Source organism: Phoca vitulina, unplaced genomic scaffold (assembly GCF_004348235.1).
Source record: "Phoca vitulina isolate PV1807 unplaced genomic scaffold, GSC_HSeal_1.0 scaffold3, whole genome shotgun sequence".
NCBI lineage: Eukaryota > Metazoa > Chordata > Mammalia > Carnivora > Phocidae > Phoca > Phoca vitulina.
Window position 1 is genome coordinate 654,493 of NW_022589706.1, and position 19,435 is coordinate 673,927.

The 19,435-nt window shown below is 46.3% G+C and overlaps 1 protein-coding gene across 1 annotated transcript in view; it reads left to right on the forward strand.

Annotated features, from left to right (window-relative positions):
* EVC2 (EvC ciliary complex subunit 2) overlaps nt 1–19,435 on the forward strand; it is a 125,923-nt gene that overhangs the window by 36,393 nt on the left and 70,095 nt on the right. The window contains exons 8-9 of the mRNA XM_032399086.1: nt 5,542–5,676; nt 9,089–9,228. Coding sequence (XP_032254977.1) covers nt 5,542–5,676; nt 9,089–9,228 — 275 coding nt within the window. The remainder of the gene's footprint in view (nt 1–5,541; nt 5,677–9,088; nt 9,229–19,435) is intronic.

Consider the following 19,435-nt stretch of genomic DNA (forward strand, 5'->3'; position numbering starts at 1 on the left):
TCCTTTGCATGTTTTTTCCTGCTTTGTCAAAGATTATTTGACCATAGAGTTGAGGGTCCATATCTGGGTTCTCTATTCTGTTCCATTGGTCTATATGTCTGTTTTTGTGCCAGTACCATGCTGTCTTGGTGATCACAGCTTTGTAATATAGCTTGAAATCGGGCAACGTGATGCCACCAGCTTTGTTTTTCTTTTTCAACATTTCCTTGGCGATTCGGGGTCTTTTCTGATTCCATACAAATTTTAGGATTGTTTGTTCCAGCACTTTGAAAAATGTCATTGGAATTTTGATCGGGATGGCATTGAAGGTATAGATTGCTCTGGGTAGCATAGACATTTTAACAATGTTTATTCTTCTGAGGATCTACAAAAATTAACTCAAAGTAAATCAAAGACTTAAGAGTAAGACCCCTTAGAAGAAAACATAGGGGAGAACTTCATAACATCAGATTTAGTGATGATTTTTTTGTATATGACACCAAAAGCACAAATGACAAAAGAAAAAAAGTAGGTGAATTGAATTACATCAAAATTAAAAACTTATGTGCATCAAAGGATACAATCAATAGATTGTAAAGGCAGCCCATGGAATGGGAGAAAATAACATTCACACCATATAAAAAACTCTTGTCATCTTAGTCAGTTTGGACTACAATAGCATATTGTTATAGACTGAGTGGCTTAAACAACAGACTTTTATTTTCACAATTCTTTAGGCTGGGCAGTGCAAGATCAAAGTGTTGGCAGATATTGTGTTTGATGAGAGCCACTTACTGGTTTGTAGATGCCCATCTTTTCATTGTATCCTTCCATGGCAAAGAGCAGAAAGAGCTCTGGCCTCTTCATTCCCTTATAAGGGGACTGACTAATCCTATTCATGAAGGCTCCACCCTCATAACCTAATTATCTCCCAAAGGCCTCAACTCCTAATACCATCACATTGGGGGTTAGGATTTCAACATATGAATTTTGGGGGACACAAATATTCAGTCCATAATGTCCTATAATTCGATGATAATTTAAAAAAAAAAAAACATGTTTGAAAAATGGGCAAAGGACTTGAACAGACATTTCTCCAAAGAAGTTATACATATATGTAGTACCCACATGAAAAGACACTAATCATTAGGGAAATGCAAATCAAAACCATGATGATACCACCTCATACATATTAGGATGGTAACTATCAAAAAAATAAAAAGATAAAACAGCTTGGCTGTTCCCCGGAAAATTAAAGATAGAATTATATGATCCTGTAATTTCACTTCTGGGTATATATCCAAAAGAATTGAAAGAGATATCTGTATACCAGTGTTTGTAGCAGCATTATTCACAATAGCCCAAAGTGGAAGCAACCCAGGTGTCCATTCAGTGAATGAATGGATAAACAAAAAATATATACACATACTATGGAATTTTATTTAACTGTAAAAAGGAAGGAAATTCTGACACATACTACAACATGGATAAACCATGAAGATTTAATGCTAAGTGAAGTAAGTCAGTCAAAAAAGACAAATACTCTGTCATAACACTTATATGAGGTTCTTAGAGGGTCAAATTCATAGAGACAGAAAGTAGAATGATGCGTGCCAGGGAGCTGGGGGGAGGATGGAAGGGGGAGTGTGTTAATGGGAACAGAATTTCAGTTTTGTAAGATGAAAAAGATTTGGGGGTGAATGCTGGGGATTTCAGAACAATGTGATTGTACTTAATGCTACTAGAATGTACACTGAAAAATGGTTACGATGGTAAATTTTATGTTATGTGTGTTTTATTATAATTTAAAATATTATTTAAAAAATTTTAATGGTTAAATATTCAGAACTCCAAAGGAAAAAGGAAAACTTAAAATTCCTAGAAAGCAAAAACAGATCCTTTTAAGATGTCATCAGACACATTTATGCCAGAAGACAGTGGGATGGTACCTCCAGTGTTCTAAAGAAAAATTATTTTGGACCTTGAGTTATAGATTCAGCCAACTTATCAATCCAATGAGGGCAAAGTAATAACATTTTAAGACATATGAAATAAAAACTCTTTTCTAAACAGATTAACTTGAGAATAAATAAATACTGCGAATACTCCATGGGAAAAAAAAGCATCCAAGGAAAAGAAAGAAATGGGATCCAAGAAACATAGTTTTTCTTTAATGAATAATGTGTGACAATACAGAAAGGTGTGAAGAGAGGGCTCCAAATGACAGGAGTGCAGCAAGCCTGGAAAGTAACCAGTCCTAATTAGATCAGAGTGTTAAAGCATTCTGGGAATGATGAGTTTAAGAAAAAAGAATCCACTCCCTGCAACAGATAATATCATTAAGGAAATGCTATATAACAGGAAGGAAAAAGAAAGGCAATGAGAAACTCCAGGAAAAACAAAAAGTTACAGAAAAAGGAGTGTCAGTCCAATCTGAAGCAAACTAAAAATATGGCATGATTTTGAACAATTGATAAAGTGTAAGAAAAGGGACTGAATTAGAAATATACTGCTTTGAGGAGCAGGTATATAGTAATACAGGATTACATTTTTTACTTTATTCTTCAGTGAATAACATTTTCCCAATCATCATAATAGTAATATCTTTAAAATTTTTTTTTTATTTTAGTTTCTGGAATGAACCTAAAAACAACCACAAAGAATTGTGGTTGTAAAACAAAATATATATGTTATAAACCATACATATAAAATATATATATATAATATATATAAATATATTTATATATATAAATAAATATATATAAATATATAAAAACCATGTATATATAAAAAAGATTTTTTATTTCATATGTCTTAAAATGTTATTACTTTGCCCTCATTGGATTGATAATAAATTCTGGAAGAAAGAAGTGGGAAAGGCAAGTTGGAGGCAAGTGTGGGACACTAATGTCATTGTCTTTTTTAGTAAGATGACAAGGAGACAAGAAGTAGTCTCTAAATTAAGTGCTATAAAAGTTGAAGTTTAATTTTTTAATTTGAAGGTACAAAAGTAGCTAATTGAAAAACTAAAAATAATCATTAAAATTAGAAGGAAGTGTAGAAAGGGATATTTATAGGTTACATACCCTATAAATTTGTAAGGTAAAAATTCTGACCTAAATTCACATCTGTCAAAACAGGAATTCAGTTAATAATATGTAATTTGATGAATCAATAAATAAAGATACATGCATAATTTTTAGAGTATTTAAATTAACTAACCATTCTGGTTAACTAAACCATAAAAACTGAAATCAGTATCTGTTTAAGACATTTGTCCCTGGGAAGCTGGATTAGAGTGGATAGGGGAAGGTAACACAGGGAAATTTGCTTTTCTTTTTAAACACTTGACTTCTGTTATGAACTCTTTTTCCTAGTATACATACGTACATTACTGTGCTTTTTAAAAGTAATAAAATGGTTATGTAATTGCTCATTATATGGATTGGATAATTTATAGAAACTTAAGATATAATCACTCTTTGTTTTGGAGACATTTAGGATCCATACACATTTGTGTTACTTTATATGATGCTCTGCAAAATAGCCTTACATATAAACAAATCTTTGTGTATATTTCTAGACCAAAACAACCTTGTATATAAGCCTTTATGCATATTTTTGAATTATTTCCTGAGGAGAGAATCCTAGGCATGAAATTGCTGACTTAAAGGGCTGACCGTTACAAAGCCTCTTGTTATGGACACACATATTTTGTCCCTTTTATTTTTGAGTATGGACACTGGTGAAAACATTCCAAAGGATGAAAGTGTTATCAAAATGTGAGGCTCTCAGTCCAGGTCTGTTTTTGAGGCCACCTTCTGATAAAATGACTCATTAATGGCCACCATATAGCTTCTCCATTACTGTACCAAAGGAGTTCCCTTCGTTTACACAGCCCACAAAGGAAGACACGGCAAGAATCACTGGTGTTTAGTGAGCAAGTATTAAAGCCAGACACTCTTTTAATGATTTCATTCAACGTCATGCATATTCTTGTTTAATCCTCAGTACAACTCTTGGAGGGCTACTGTCTCAATTTGCAAGGGAAGGAGCAGAGGCAAAGAGAAATGAACTCATCTGACCAATACTACATGACCAGTAAGGCAGAGATGGTGCCACACCCAGGTGGTCTGAGTCCTGAGCCCAGGCTTCACCCGCTCTCCTGTTTACAGGTCCCCCTTACCTGTGAATAGGCGGTGGACCTGGGTCAGACCCAGTCAGTGCCCACACAAAGAGTATAATCACACAAATGGAGAAAGAACCCCAACTTACAGCCTGGGACACAGTAAATACTCAGTAAATAATTGTTGATTAATCAATGAGCCAAGCTTTGTGCTAATCTCTATACTACTATTTTATTTAATCCTCATTCTAGGATGTATTTTTATCCCCATTTTACAGACAAGAGAAGTGAGGTTGCTGGAGGTCAAGTCACTCATCCAGGGTATCATAACTGTTTTGACAGAGGCGGCATTTCAATCCAGATCTGTAGGATTAAAAATCCAGAGCTCTTTCTTTTGTTCAGAGTGTCTTTGGGAGAATTCAAGGAGTTAAGACTCATCCTGTGAAACCCTTAGCCTAGCCATTCTCAAAGTGTGTTCCTCGGACAAATAGCACAGCAGCAGCCCCTGGGAACTTGGAAAAGCCACTTCTGAGGCCCTGTCCCCAGGTCTAGTGAATCAGGAGCCCAGGGTGGGGCACAGGGATGCGTGTTTCCATAAGTCCTCCTGGTTCAGATGCATGGTTAAGTGTGAGCGCAGGCTCAGTCCCCCATCTGACCCAATCCGAGTGCTTATCGGATGCTATCTGCTGCTGTGGTCTTGAACCTGAACCTGCAGCGTCTAGCACTTAGCAGCTTCTCACAGCGGCTTGATGCCAGCCACTCCTGGCCTGCCACGGATGCATATTTGTCCCAGGCTCTCGCTGGCTGGAGCCCAGAGGATGCCTCTGAGGAGAGAGAGAGGGCTGGGCGTGTTAAGCCAGGTTGTTGGTTTTGCTTGGCAGCCAGCCGCCTCCCGCTGTGTGATGCTTCCCTGCCCTGTGCATCCTCCAGCGTGGTCCTGAAGGCCAGCGTGGGCTGTGGGTTGCCCCTCTAAAGCTCTTGCGAAGGGGGAGCAGACGGTGTGGGGAGAAGGGAAGGACACTACAGATTCTGCCCCTGACTCGAAACAGCTCACAGATCCCTAGTGCTGCTTTAGGTTTGTTACAGATGGATTCAGGAATGTACAGTTCTTGGGGGCCTGCCATATGCCAGGCTTGGGGTGGATGGTCCTACTGTGTGCAAGCCATCGTGCTGGGTTTCTTGCAGTGTTTGTCCTGCTCAGTGCTTCAGATGTGCTGTGTGGAAGTCAGGCTATAAGGAAACAGGCTCAGAGAAGTCCAGTGACGGTCTCAGGCCAAGATGGTTTCAGCCAGTGGGACAGAGCTGGGTCCAAAGCCAGGCCCGTCTCGCTGCCTCCATGCTTCTTCTGCTGTAACTCTCCCTTATGACCTGACTGAAAGATGTGAAATGTGACCACGGACAATTCCACCCCTCCCCCACCGCCTCTGGTTCCCTAGGTTGTCCCAAACCATGGCCTTCATGCGGCAGGATTCTTCACAGCCTCCATCCTCTCCTTTGTGCTGACCTGGGTCACGCTTTTCTTCATGGCTCGGTATCAGTGTTTGAAGGGAAGCCTGCTCATCGGACATCAGGTGAGTCTCCATGTATGTTGTGTTCCTCGAGGGTAGTTCGATTGGCAGTAGATGTGAGGTTGACGTTTATCCTCCAGTTCAATGGGTCTCAGCCCTGGATTGATGTCCCAATCCCTGGGGAAATGACAGACACACGCTTATGTCCAGGCTCACATGCAGAGACTCTGACTGGACGTCCCAGGATGTGCCCCTGTCATTAGTCATTTTTAAAGCTCCCTGGATGATTCCAGAAGGTGGCCAGGGTTGAGGGCCCCTGCAGTCTGACTGAATAACCGAGCACCTATCTGTGTGGCCAGTTCTGCATTCATGCCACGCTAATTCAGGTCCTGGTCCACACTCCCTGCTGACAAGTCTTTGGAGACTCACTTCATCCTCAGGGGGAGACTGGATACTTCGGCCCAGCTTGGGGAGCCCCCGTCGCCGGCTTCTGCCCACTTCTGCTGCCACTGTCCACTTTCCACCTCAGACCTAGTCCACCCAGTGACTCAGCATTCCTTGAGAGCATGAGCTCACCACGCTCACACCAGAGGCTTTTTGATCCTCTCTGCCCTTCATGAGCATAGTTCTGGCTGGGATGGGAGCCCCATCTCCAGGTTCCTGCGCTAGCTTCTGTAGACTCCACCCAGCACACCTCCTAATCTGTTGGGCTCGTCTGTGAACGTCTTAGTCTCTGTATTCCTGTCTTGCTCTGGGTTCCCACAGAAGCACAGCCCGGGATCAGGGTCCAAATGCAAGTAGTTTATATGGGGAGTGGTCCCAGGAAGTATTGGTGTGGGGTCAGGAGGTGAGGCAGGAAGGGAAGGCAGCTGGTCAGGTTACCACTGTGGGCCCCTGGAGCTTCACCCTGCCCGGGACCTCTGGGGACAGTAGTCATCCCACCCGAGGAGGGAAGGAGCTGGAGTATATATCATACCCTGTTGGTCATTGGTTGAGGACATGGGGGCAAAGGGGCTGTTAGAAGGTGGGGGAGGAAGGACTGTCCTCCCCACTGAAAAGGCACTTGGAGACCAGAGAATAAGCAGGCCACTCCATACCATTTATGCAGACTTTTATTCAGGATAACTTACTGACAGGAGATCAGGTCAGGGGTGATCCAGGTGCTGTGCAGCTATTCTCACAAAGTCCAGACCTTAGTCCACAGATTTTATAGAGTGAGGGGAGGTACAGAGGGCATTGTAGTGAGATCAAAGGGTCCACTTATACCTCCAAGAGTTCGCGTGCTCCTGGTTGACAGCTACCCTTTCGTTAGATCTAATGGAACCATCCGTGTATGAGGAGGGGGAGAGACTATGCTATCTTTAACAAATTTATGGATGTCCTAAATGAGCCTCCCCCTTCCAGCCTTGGGGGGCATTTCTAAGGTATGTATATTAATTTCCAAGGGGCCTGGAACACGTAGCCCCAAGAGAGGACATGTGGAGGGCCATAGAAGGAGTCAGTATTGTGAGCACTCCCGCAGGGGCCCGGACAGAGGGTGATGTTATTTCCCTGGCATGGGCTCTGAAGGCCAGTGAAAGCCTTTAGGGAAAGAAGTGTAGGTCTTGGCTGGTGGATCTTGGGCTAGTGGACACTGAAGCAGTAAGGACGAGGGGACATGGGTAGAAAACAGATGGTATCTGCCACCATCCCCGCTGCCTAGTATGGAGCCTGGTGCTTGGAAGGCCCTGAAAAAATGTGTGAGGGAATGAATGAGCCCTTGGTCCATCAGTGGTTGGACAGACGAGAAGGAAATCAGGGTGGTAGTTCATTGAGTGAGATGAGCTTTGCGGAGCTGCCACCAGAAGGCACTGCGGGGAGTAAGCATCCGGGAAGGCTGGAGCTCCTGTGACTCAGTGTCACCCAGGGCCCCAGCACCTTGAAGGGAACATCTGTCATCTTTCCCCCTCACTTTATATTGAGGAAACTGAGGCCCATGTAGTTAAACACTTGCTTCAAGTGGCCAAGTGTAGGCTGGACCTGCTTCTGGGGGCTGTGTCTGGAGGCTGGAGGTCCTGTCCCTGTTGTTCACTTGGTGTCTGCTTCCCAGAGGAGGGGATGGTCATTTCAAAGTGAGATCAGCCCACAGTGTCCATGGCAGGCAAAAGGGAGGAGGAGGAAAAGGGCCCCTCTCATCAGACCTTGGGCTTCTCTCCCAAAGCCATTATCCATCACAGAACAAAACTTCCCTGCTGCTTTGATGAAGGAGCAGGAATCATTTCCTGGAGATGAAAGGCTGATCGTTACACCTGCAGAGAGGAGAGAAAAGCGTTGATTTAAGGTCTGAAGACCCTTGAAGTTCACAGAATGAACTCTTTTCACATTTTACTTTATTTTTGGAAGCCTGAGGCAACCAATGAGACAGTGTGCTATAAAACACAAGACAGCCTTCTTCACCTCTTCTAACACTTCACTCCTTCTACCCTAGGAGTTAGATTGATTTGGGACCAGATTCCAACCCTGACTCCTCATGAGCTGTGTGAATGCAAATGATGTTATTTTACCCTCTGAGCTTCGGTTTCTTATATGTAATATGGGGCAACAGTACTTACTTTGTTGTGACAGTTTTGTGATAATAGCACATACAAGGCACGGGGACAGGAATTCTTAAATATTAGCTATAGTTATCACCCATTTTGCAGAATCAACAATAAAGACAAAACAGATATATCTATCCAATCATTGGGTTGGGCTTAATTATCTCCCATGTCACTTCCATTTGACAATTCTATATTCTGATTAGAAACCAGCCAGATGCCTGAAGTTGAAGTCCATCTGCCAACTGGAATTTCTCTCTGCACGATGATTGTGGTGATGGTGATGGTGATGGTGATGATGATGGTGCTGCTGTTGGTGGTGGTGATGGTGATGATGCTGGGGATGATGATGATGATGATGATGATGGTATGGTGATGGGGATGATGGTGGTGATGATCATGGTGATGGTGGTGGTGGTGATGATGGTGGTGGTGATGCTGATGGTGATGGTGGTGATGATGATGATGGTGATGGGGGTGATGGTGGTGATGATCATGGTGATGGTGGTGGTGATGATGATGGTGGTGATGATGGTGATGGTGGTGATGATGATGGTGATGATGGTGATGGTGATGATGGTGATGATGGTGATGGTGATGGTGATGGCGATTATGTTGGTGAGGTATTTTTATAGGTCTTTACAGGTTGCAAAGACCTTTCCATCCATTGTTTTGTCTAAATGGACAATAACCCTGTGCAGGGCTACTACAATTATGATCCCATTCTTTGATGAGAAAATGGAGGCCCAGGGAAATGCAGTGTCTTATCTGAGTTTACCCTGCTCACAAGTGATGGGGCCAGCAAGGTTCTCTGACTGCAGATCCCTGCCTTCCCTCAACGTTCTCAGCACATGACATTCACGAAGGCCCACTCAGTTGTCCCTGAAATTTCCCTGCAGGTTCAGCATCATGAGAGCAAGCTGGAACACTCCCAGTTCACGTCAGCCGATGGTGTCAATGAAGACCTTGCTCTCAATGACCAAATGATTGACATTCTGTCTTCAGAGGACCCCGGAAGCATGCTTCAAGCTTTAGAAGAGTAAGAATTCTCAATCATGCATATACTTACATATACTTGCTTGGATGTGATGAATGCTTTAACAGCACTGGCCTGAGAGCAAACACTGAGTACATTTCATTCATTCATTCATTCATTCATTCAGTTAATCATTCATTTGTTATTCAGTAGTCATCATGGAACTACTGCTATGCTTAGTATTTGGGAAAGGGATGAATAAGACATAGTTCATGCTATGAGCTAATGGGAAAAACAGACACATAAACAGAAGTGACCATAAAAGTCTGATAAACACCATGGTAAAAGGAAAATCCAGACTAGCTGAGCCATGAAGAGGAAGTAATTACTTTCAAGAGGGTGATGCAAATGCTTCTCAGAAGAGATATTTTAACTTGTCCTTGAAGCATGGATGTAGGCTTTCCAAGTGGATTAAGAGAAGAAAGACTTCAGGCAGAGGGAAGAAAGGGCAGATGAAAGGATAGGAAATGAGCAAGATGCATTTGGTGAAGCAAAGTAGCTTGGTACGACTGATGTGTGGATTGGGGTATTGAGTACAGAGAAATAAAGGAAGAGGCAGCTGGAGAGAGAGGCTAGGCCAGGCAGTGTGTTTGCTGAACTGAATTCCATTCTTTTTATTTATTTAACAAATACTTATAATGTACCACCTGTGTACAGCAGAACCTAGAGCCGGACGCAGTTCTGAACATTTCATGAATACGAACTCGTAATCCTCTTAGCCACCCTACAGAGCAGGTATTGCTGTTCTTACCATCTTGTGGATGGGGACTTGAGAGAGGCTGCGGAGCTTGTCCCGGGGTGCACACTAGTAAATGAGAGAGCCAGGCTCAAGCCCAGGCAGTCTGGCTGCAGGGCACATGCTCCCTATCAGGATGCTACTGCACTGTTCAGGGCTTCTCCTGGGGGTCCCGGTCCACGAGCCGACTCACTCGGCAAGGCCCATCAGCTTGGCCTTTCCTCCTGTCCTTTTGGCAAATATTTAAAGAGGGCTTCTTTATACGTATCCTTTCTAAGCATTCAGTTATCTTCTAAAATTCTGTCTTTTACTTCTTCAAACATATGATGCCTAATTATCTTAAAATCTCTGAAACTTTATTATTTTACCATGGCCTGTGCCTGTTGTCTGTTGTTGCTCTTAGTTTGTGATCTTATTTCCCAGTCTCCTCCTGTGCCTGGGTAGTTTTGATTGTGTGCCTGACAGTGTATGTGAACATTTAGGAAGACAGTCGAGCACTAGGATGAGATTATCCACTTCCAGGCAGCTAGGGGCGTAATTGTGGATTACCTCCACCCAGTCAGAGACTGAGAGACTGAGATCACTCAGAGCAGGGCTTCAGGTCCTTTAAGGGCTTCTCTGTTTCTGGCTTATCTTTACTTTTAAGGCATTTTTACCAACCGAAGACTCTGGGACTTCATCAGGATGACCTCTTCTTGGAATCCCTGGACTTGAGTTTCTATCTCCCCAGTTCTATAGATCTGTTGAGAATTCTGCAGAGTTTATCAGCCCTTGGGCTGCTTCTTCTGGCATTTAGCAGGTGCCCTTCAGAACGGAGTGGCCCCAGATAAGGGGTTACCTACCTCTCTGAATTTATTTGTACTGCTAGGTCTTGACCTTGTCTTTTATTACTTCTTGTTAGTTCTCGGATGGTCTCAACCTAATTTTGCTTTTGCCTAGCTCTTCTAATTGTTTTCAATGTGATAGTTTTTCTAAATTACCTGGATCACTCTTAATAAGAACAGAACCCATCTTTGTATAAGCCATATTCTAGACGATGAACAGGCATAGTCCCTGCCATGGGGGCAGCCTGTGAGAGAGATGGACAGGGACACAAGCAAGGGCCAAAATAGCACAGAGCATAGCACCACTGAGTGGTCCCTGGAGTTAGATCAGGTTTACGTCTGGGTTGTGCTACCATGTGCCCTGGGTCAAGTTACTTAGGTGAAGACTCCGGGTGAGGCAGAGGCTAGGCTGTGGAGGGTTCTGGATGCCAGGCTCCACAGTGGGCACTGGAGACCCAGAGAGAGGCCTGTTAATATGGGCAGAGTCGTGTTCTTGAAGGCCAGTCTGGATACAAATGGAGAACGGCTTAGAAGGGTAAGTCCAGGGAGACTGTTGTAGGAGATGTGGATGTATGATGAGGGCAGGTGCTATAGGCTTGGGGAGGAGAGGGATATGCAGGAAGAGCCTACAAAACTTGGTCACTGATTGCCATGTGGCTGAATAGGTCTGCCCAGGGGGGTGTAGTTTGCACATTGCAGGGGAGGGAAAAACTCAGGATGCCTCCCTAGGGTTCTGGGTTCTGTTTACTTGTTTGAGTGGGAGAGGAGGGGGCATCCATCAGTTTTACTGCTTGGTAGATCTCTGGGTCTTCTGCTTGTAGAATGTCCACAGAGAGGAGGTATGAGAGGGGTAGGCCTTCATGAGAGCAGTGTGATGCTCAGTCTGGGGCCACGATCTTTGGAAGATCCATTTATACCAAATACACCATCTGAACACATAGGATTCTTTATTGGTTATATTAGGTTTTTATTTTTCCTTTCTTTGCTTTCTTGTTATACTGATGATTATTAGCAATGGGACCACATGGGAACCCCTCAAACTGGATTCCATTTATGACAAACTTCTTCTGATTCTAGGTTCGGTATGCATAGCTTCACCTGCGCACTTCCCCCTGGGGACTAATTGCTGTCAATTTGGAGTCACACAATGCTGATAAGCTATAATGCCTTATATTTTTATACAATACCTTATATTTGTGCAGTGTTTAAAAATGCAGAGTCTCTTTTCCACACGTTAATTTGGTCCCCATGCTAATGCTCTTTGGGAGGACATCTTATTTTTTAGTATTTGCTAGTTGAAGGATCTGATGCTGTTCTGGGGAAAGAGGTATATCCATAGTCACACATCTAGTAAGTGACAGGACAGGACTGGAGGTTTCTCTATGGAATCTCGGCCATGTTTATTTTTCACAAATACTCTCTGAGCCCCAGTTTCTTCATCTCTCGACTGGGGAGACCATAAGTGCTGGGGGATACTGTAAAGTTTAATGATATGACAGGGACTTGGTGGCAGAGTCCTCTCTGGGTCTTGCCTCGGAGCGGGGACTGACTTGAAGGGAGATGAGCAGATGGTAGAGAGACGCATTCAAGTAGATCAGCCCTTCTTGGAGTCTTTCTCAAGAGCGGTTCAAACAGCAACTGAAAAAGGGGGAGCTTGGCAGCAAGATCGAGCAGCTCTGGTCCTGTCTCCCGGGAGCCTGGAAATGGTGTGCCATGGCGTGGAGAGACGGACCCAAGAGAGCACCAGAAACAGAGAGCGCTGTTTCTACTTCCTTAGGAGTGCCTGGTCACTGGTCTGAGAGAAGAGCTCTCTTATGTCCAACTCATGGCACTTTATGAGCGGAGGGGTGTTTTAAGCACAGAGGGATTTCCATCCTGCCTAAGGGCTGCCCCTCCCCAGCCAAGTGCCATCGTGCCGTGTCGGGCCTTCAGCCATGAACGAGCAGGGCTGTCCGTGCACAGAGCTGGGCATCGGGCTTTGTTCATCCATTTCTGGGTCCAGGGTCATGCGGCTTGGCTAACTGAGCTTTGTGCAGCCATTTGTGTGTGGTCCTTCATTTTAGCTTAATCAGAATGCCAAGGGCAACAAATTGAAATTTGCCACACTACCCAAGAGGGAGGAGGGAGGATTGGATGGGCAGTGGGGAGAAAGGTGGCCGGTTACTGGCAGAGATTGTTAAATGTCTCTTATTACATTAAATGGTAGAAGCAGGTGATTATCAAAGTATTTCCTAGCTGAAAGTCTGTTTTCTTCCAAAACGTGGAAACGAAAAGTGGATTGAAATGATTTGGCTTGTGTGATCAGAACCTAGATATTTAATTTGCAAGTAGGTCATACCCCACAACCTCTGGCCAGAGGAATTAGGGCTGTAATTAGCATATGTATGTATGTTACACATGTGTGTGTTACTACACAATAGTATACACAATAGTAACACATAATAGTAACAGTGTATAACATAAATGGTAATAGTACCAAATGGACGGTATTAATCATCCTGTCTTTGTTGTTGGTTCAAGAAGTGATGACGTATAAGAACCACGGGCTTCCTGGAGCCCCACATTCTGTGAAATAAACAGGCTACAATGTGCTTGCTGCTCCTGGTGTGTGAATGCCCTGAGGACATGGAGGTTACCAAGATTTTATTCTTGTAAATCACCTAGGAGCTCTGGAATTTTATATTTCTTTTTCCTTGGGCACCAGTCTTGTTTTGCCCGAAGAATGTTTAACATTGATTATTAAGCATGACCTGAGAGTGCTCAGCTGGAGAGCTGCATTTGTCCCGTCCCCCATCTCCCCACTCCCTGTCCCCTCCCCCGCTCCCCTCTCTGCTCCCCTCCTCACTCCCCTCCCAGCTCCCCTCCCCTCCCCCACTCCCCCATCCCAACATTCAGTGTTTATTGAATGCCTGTTCTGTTTCAGACTCCGTGGTTGAATGCTCATTTTAGAGATCCGGTGATTTTTTTTTTTTAAGCATAGCATTGTCAGTTACTTTGAATCTTTCCATCTTGACTTACAGCCAGGCTTAGGAGCTCCCAGAAAGAAAATGTCACTCAGAATGTCAGGGGCTTAGGATGCATGGAAATCTGTGATTCTCTCCCCACTAAAAACAGCTTTTTTCTCTTGCAAATAATTTATCCTATTTGTAATTCTTACATGAAGTTTAGCTGAGCTTCTAAATATGCCATTAGGTGTCTTGATTGCCGCCTCGTTTCTCAGACCCGTCGGAGCCCTAACCTTGCGCTCTCTTGCTGATTTATCTTTAACAAAGACCATCTCCTTGGTTTGCCCTGTTGTTTATCTTTGACATCATTTCTTCATGGTCTGTCTCTTACAGAGAGGATATGAGGGAGAGGTCTCTCCTGTGGCTTGTGTCAGGCTCCTAGATGGTTGTCATGATGGAGGTGGCTCAGCCCTGGGCATGCAGAGACAAGAGGGAGGAGGAACCAGCACCACTGGCAGCTCTCGGAAGCTTTTAGAAGTGTGGAGAGCCCACAGTGCCTTAGCTCCGGCCTTGCTCTGGCCCTGACCACCACCAGACACCTCTTGCCCATGACCTTAGGTAATTGTCACAGCAGCTCTGGAAAGGAAGCTGAGGTTCAGAAAGGTAGATTGGTTTTGCCTAAGGTCACACGAGTGATAATGGGTTTGGGCCCAGGCCTTCGTGCTTTCAGATCCACTGTTGTATTGACAAAACAGCTTTTAAAAAATATTGCACTTAGATTTTTCCAAAAGAGGCAAAGGAAAAGAAGAGAAGAATGTCCAGGAGTGTGTTTATTTCCTGTTATTTAAAGGAAGCTCAACACTGTCTTTTGATACCACCAGCTTCCCCTTCTAAACTGTCTCCAAATTATGGTTCGTACAGAGTCAGCATTCTGTGAGTATTGGTTGAATCGAGGCTTTTAGATCCATGTATTGAGTGGTTTCCCTGTGCTGGCCATATGGTATGTTTTGTTGTTGTTGTTGTTGTTTTGTTTTGTTTTACATAGCGCCCTTTTTATTCTATATTAACACTGCGGAGATGTGATTTTCCTTCTCATTTCTGGAACTTAAGCGGGAAATTAACTTCAGGGAAATTAAGCGACTTACCCCAAATTTCTGTAGTTTACTTGTTCTTTCTGGGTTGTTTGCTCCTGTGTGCAGTCATTTTTAAAACGTGGGAGGCCCTGGCTCGATGCTGGCAAATCGTCCAGGTTTTGGTCGTCATGGGAAGCACGTGAGCAGAATACAAAGGCTCGCAGGCCTACCCCCGCAGTTCCATAACGTGGAGGGGCTATGAAGGGGCAAGGTGCTCTGTTACAGAATAGCAGGGGCTCACTTTCGCCTGGGGGCTCCGGGAGGCCCCTTTAAGGGGAGGGTCGGGGGAGCTGAGACCTGAGTGGTGAGCACCTGGTGGGGGCCACATGGACGGAACTCAGGAAGGAACATACGTGGGCACTTGAGGGTTTAGAAGGGGATGAGGCCAGCATGATAGGAGCATGTGGAAGTGGGCTGGAGGGTCGCACCGAGCCAGTGCGAGCATGACCTGAAGCAGGTTCCCCCATAAACTTGACGGAGAGTCACCAGCAGGTACATTAGAGGTTATAGGGTTCATTTCACAGCTAAGGTGGTGAGAAGGTGCGGCGTTACTCAAACCAGAACTAAGCACAGCACGTTCCCAGGTGTGACATGGCCTCATGGGCTGCCCAGAGTTCGCCCCAGGGTGTCCGGCTGTGGGGGGGACACCCTTGCAGAGCGGTGTTCAGTCGGCCTCCACCAGCTCCCTTGGCCGTGGTCCGGCTGGGCTGCACAGGGGCCCCTCACTCAGGGCCGCTTTCCCAGGAAGACCCCCAGGGTGTAGGTCTCTGTGACGTCCCTCCCGCAGGCTGCATGGGGGTCTGTGGGATCAAGGGACGGACGAGGGAGGATGAGCAGCACCCACTGACGGCTTGGGAGTGGGCTTTGTGGGAGAAGTGCGGTCAGCTACGGGGATGCTGCTTCCTAAGACAAGGGAAGAGGGAGAATTGAGTTTTGAGGAAAGATCAGAGGCACTTCCGGGCTGGGCGAGTTGAAGATGCCTGGAGACACCAGATGGACATGTCTGTTCAGATGCAGGCTCAGGCTGGAGGTGGCAGGACGGGGACCCAGGAGGGAGCCCGCGGAGAGTGGAGAGCGGCATCGAGGGGAGGGGAGCGGGAGGACGCCCTCAGGGACTGCAGCCTTTACACGGTCAGAAAAGTAACAGGAAACCAGGGCAGTGAGGGCAGGAAAGCCAAGAGAAAAGGGGTCCCAGAAGAAGGGGTGACGAGCCGTGTCTGATGTTGCCTGCAGTTCAATCAGGTGAGGACTGGAAGGTGTCTTGTTTTTGCCTCCAGGACATGGCTGAGGGCCAGAGTGGGTTTGGGGAGCACAGGGCCACCGTAACCATTGTGATTCCCCCACTTTGCTGTGCAGGGAAGCAGTGGTGGGGAGCAGCAGACTGAGGGGAACCCAGGACCTGGAGAAGGACATTTACGGTGATGCCAGAGGATCTGAGCTTTCTGCTGGGGACGCTCCTCCACAGACAGGGGGAGGCTGAGGGTTTGGGCGGAGGGCAGGGACAGTTGCAGGAAAGAGGATACTGAGAAGGTGGGAGCCAGGGCTCCGGTGTCAGCACTTGGGAGGGGCTGGGCCCTCCAGGAAGGAAGGTCCAGAGAACAGAGACGTGTGTAGGGGTGTGGGTGGGAGGTGTGAACATGGCACGTACCTGTGTGATGCTTCTCAGTGACACACAAGGTGAGGACGTCAGGAAGAAGAGGGGAGGACTGTGGGAAGGTATGGGACAGTCCTGCCAGCGTGGGGAGGTGGCTTACTAGCAGAAGCCCAAAGAGTTACGCGGCAGGTAGCGTGCGCATGTGAGGCTGGAGGTCCCAGCCGGCCTGGATGAGGGACTAGCTCCTGCAGGGCTCTGCTGGGAGGTGCAGAGGCTGCGGAAGGTCGGGGAGCCAGGGGTTGGAGGTCGGGTTGAGAAGCCAGACCGCCTGGTGCGGGTCCCAGCAGGGGCACTTACAGTCAGGTGACTCTGGGTGTCTTATCTATTAGGTGGGGCGGGAGGGTGCTAGGACAGAAGCTGGCCCCAGGCTCTCTGTTTCAGGGGAGCAGGAGAGGGACGAGAGGTGTTTCCCGTGGCTACTGTAAAAAATGACCGCACACTTGGGGGCTGCAAAGAACAGAGCTTCTTCTCTCTCGGTGCTGGAGGCCACAGGCCCAAAGTCGGTTTCACGGGGCTGAAGTCAAGGTGTTGTTGGGAGGACCGCCTCCCTCCGGGGTGGGGTCCGCCAGCCTAGGCGGAAACCCCGCCCACACACCTGTGCCCTGTTGCCCCATTCCGACAAGGTGCTGGGTTCCCGCCCGAGGGGGGGGGGCGGCTGACAAGCCAGAGCGGGATTTTCTATGGGGGACAGAACGGGGATGGCGGCAGAGCGGGGCGGCAGTAATGCCCATCTGGTTTCCATGGCAACCCTCACTGTCCTCTTCCCGGCAAGGTGAGGGTTTCTGGGAGGAGACGCTTTCCTTCTTCCAGCAGGTGCTTTCTGAGCCCCCGCTGAGCGCCTGGCGCTGTGCTAGGCGAGGTGCCAGAGAGGAAGCTGAGAAAAGCAAGCGCCCCCAAGATGCCCACCATCTACGGGGTAAACGACACGCACACAAATAACTACAGCACCGGGAGATCGCGCAAGCTGGAATAAGCATCGAAAGCGCCTCTGCGGCGCGCGAGTGGTTTGCACCTGGTCCAGTGCGCGTTTGCGGGGTGTGATGTGATGTTCTCCCTGACTTAGCATCCCACCTAATCCACACCGCCCCGTCCAGGACCCGAGGCTCACGCATCGTCTTAGGGGTTTCTTAGAGATAAAAGGAATTACCTCAACTGTTGGAGTATCTGAGGGGCTCAATAAAGAGCTCCCCTCAACTTGGAGTCCTGAGCCAGGTGGGACATAAGACATACATCAGGCATGTTCCCCAACCTGGCCAAAAGAATAAATCAGCCATCACTTTCATTACACTGAAAAGCCAGGTCGGAGGATGTGGCTTTATGTGCCGGCATTATGAGCCCCACAGTGAGACGCTGCTCGCCTCCCCATAAAGCCAACTTCAGAGACGCCTGCTCCGGGTCACCAGGTGCTGTGGCCGTTCATGCCCAGTGCCAGCCCCTGGGCCCCCGTCAGTTCCCTCACAGAGCTCCTCCACACGACGGGGCCCCGAGGACCAGGAGATGGGCATGGCCCCCCATCTTGATTATCCAGTCCCAACCAAATGGATACTCGTCACAAACACCACGTCTACGCAAGCAGGCAGGAGTAGAGCGGCTTTTCTGGGGATGGCGGTGCTTCTAGCAGACGTTTGGGGTTTTGCCCTGGACCACCACCTTGACCTTACTGTCCATGGTCTGTCTGGCACCAGCCACAGAGAGCAGCCGGGAGAGAGGCTGTCAAAAGCAACCCAGAAACTAACTCCCTGTGCCCCGGGGAAGACCACGCGCATAGTCCCCGACTCTGATTAATGTCCACGTTGCTTTTTTCTGTCTCTCAGCCAATTTTTTGAATAGTAAATAATGAACGAGGCAAAGAATTAGAGCGGCATAAAAGGCTGTACTGTGAAAATCAAATAGTCTTCTTATCCCTGCACCGAAGGCAGTCCATTCCCCGTGCCACGCATGTATCCTGTGGAGACTGTCCATGGCGGTATGCATATTTACACAAGTACTCCTTTTTTAAAATGTTAAATAATAGCATACTTTACACCCTGTTTTGCTCCTTTTTCATCACTTTGCAATAGTCTTGGAGATTGTTCAACATCTATAACTATAGAACAGCCTGTTCTTAATTTTAAGTGGCTGCATAATACTCTAATAATAGTAAAGATTGCTGAATTTATTGATAATTTAATATAAGTGAGAGACAGCTGTGATTGTTTTTAATTATTAAACTCAATTTAGTTGACATATAGTATATTATTAGTTTCAGCGGGAGAGTTCAGTAATTTATCAGTTGCATACCACACCCAGTGCTCATCCCATCACGTGCCCTCCTTAATGCCCGTCCCCCAGTTACCCCATCCCCCCACCCATCTCCCCTCCAGCAACCCTCAGTTTGTTCCCTAGAGTTAAGAGGCTCTTACGGTTTGTCTCCATCTCTGATTTCATCTTATTTTATTTTTCCCTCCCTTCCCCTATGTTCATGTTTTGTTTTCTTTAATTCCACATATGAGTGAAATCATATGGTATTTGTCTTTCTCTGACTTATTTCACTCAACATAATACCCTCTAGTTCCATCCACGTTGTTGCAAGTGAAAGATTTCATCCTTTTTGATGGCTAGTAGTATTCCATTGTGTGTGTGTGTGTGTGTGTGTGTGTGTGTGTATGTGTGTGTATACACACACCACATCTTCTTTATCCATTCATCTGTTGTTGGACATCTGGGCTCTTTCCATAGTTTGGCTATTGTGGACATTGCTGCTATAAACACTGGGGTGCAGGTACCCCTTCTGATCACTATGTTTGTATCCTTTGGATAGATACCTAGTAGTGAAATTGCTGGGTCATAGAGTAGCTCTAATTTTAACTTTTGAGGAACCTCCATACTGTTTCCCACAGTGGCTGTACCAGCTTGCATTCCCACCAACAGTGTAGGAG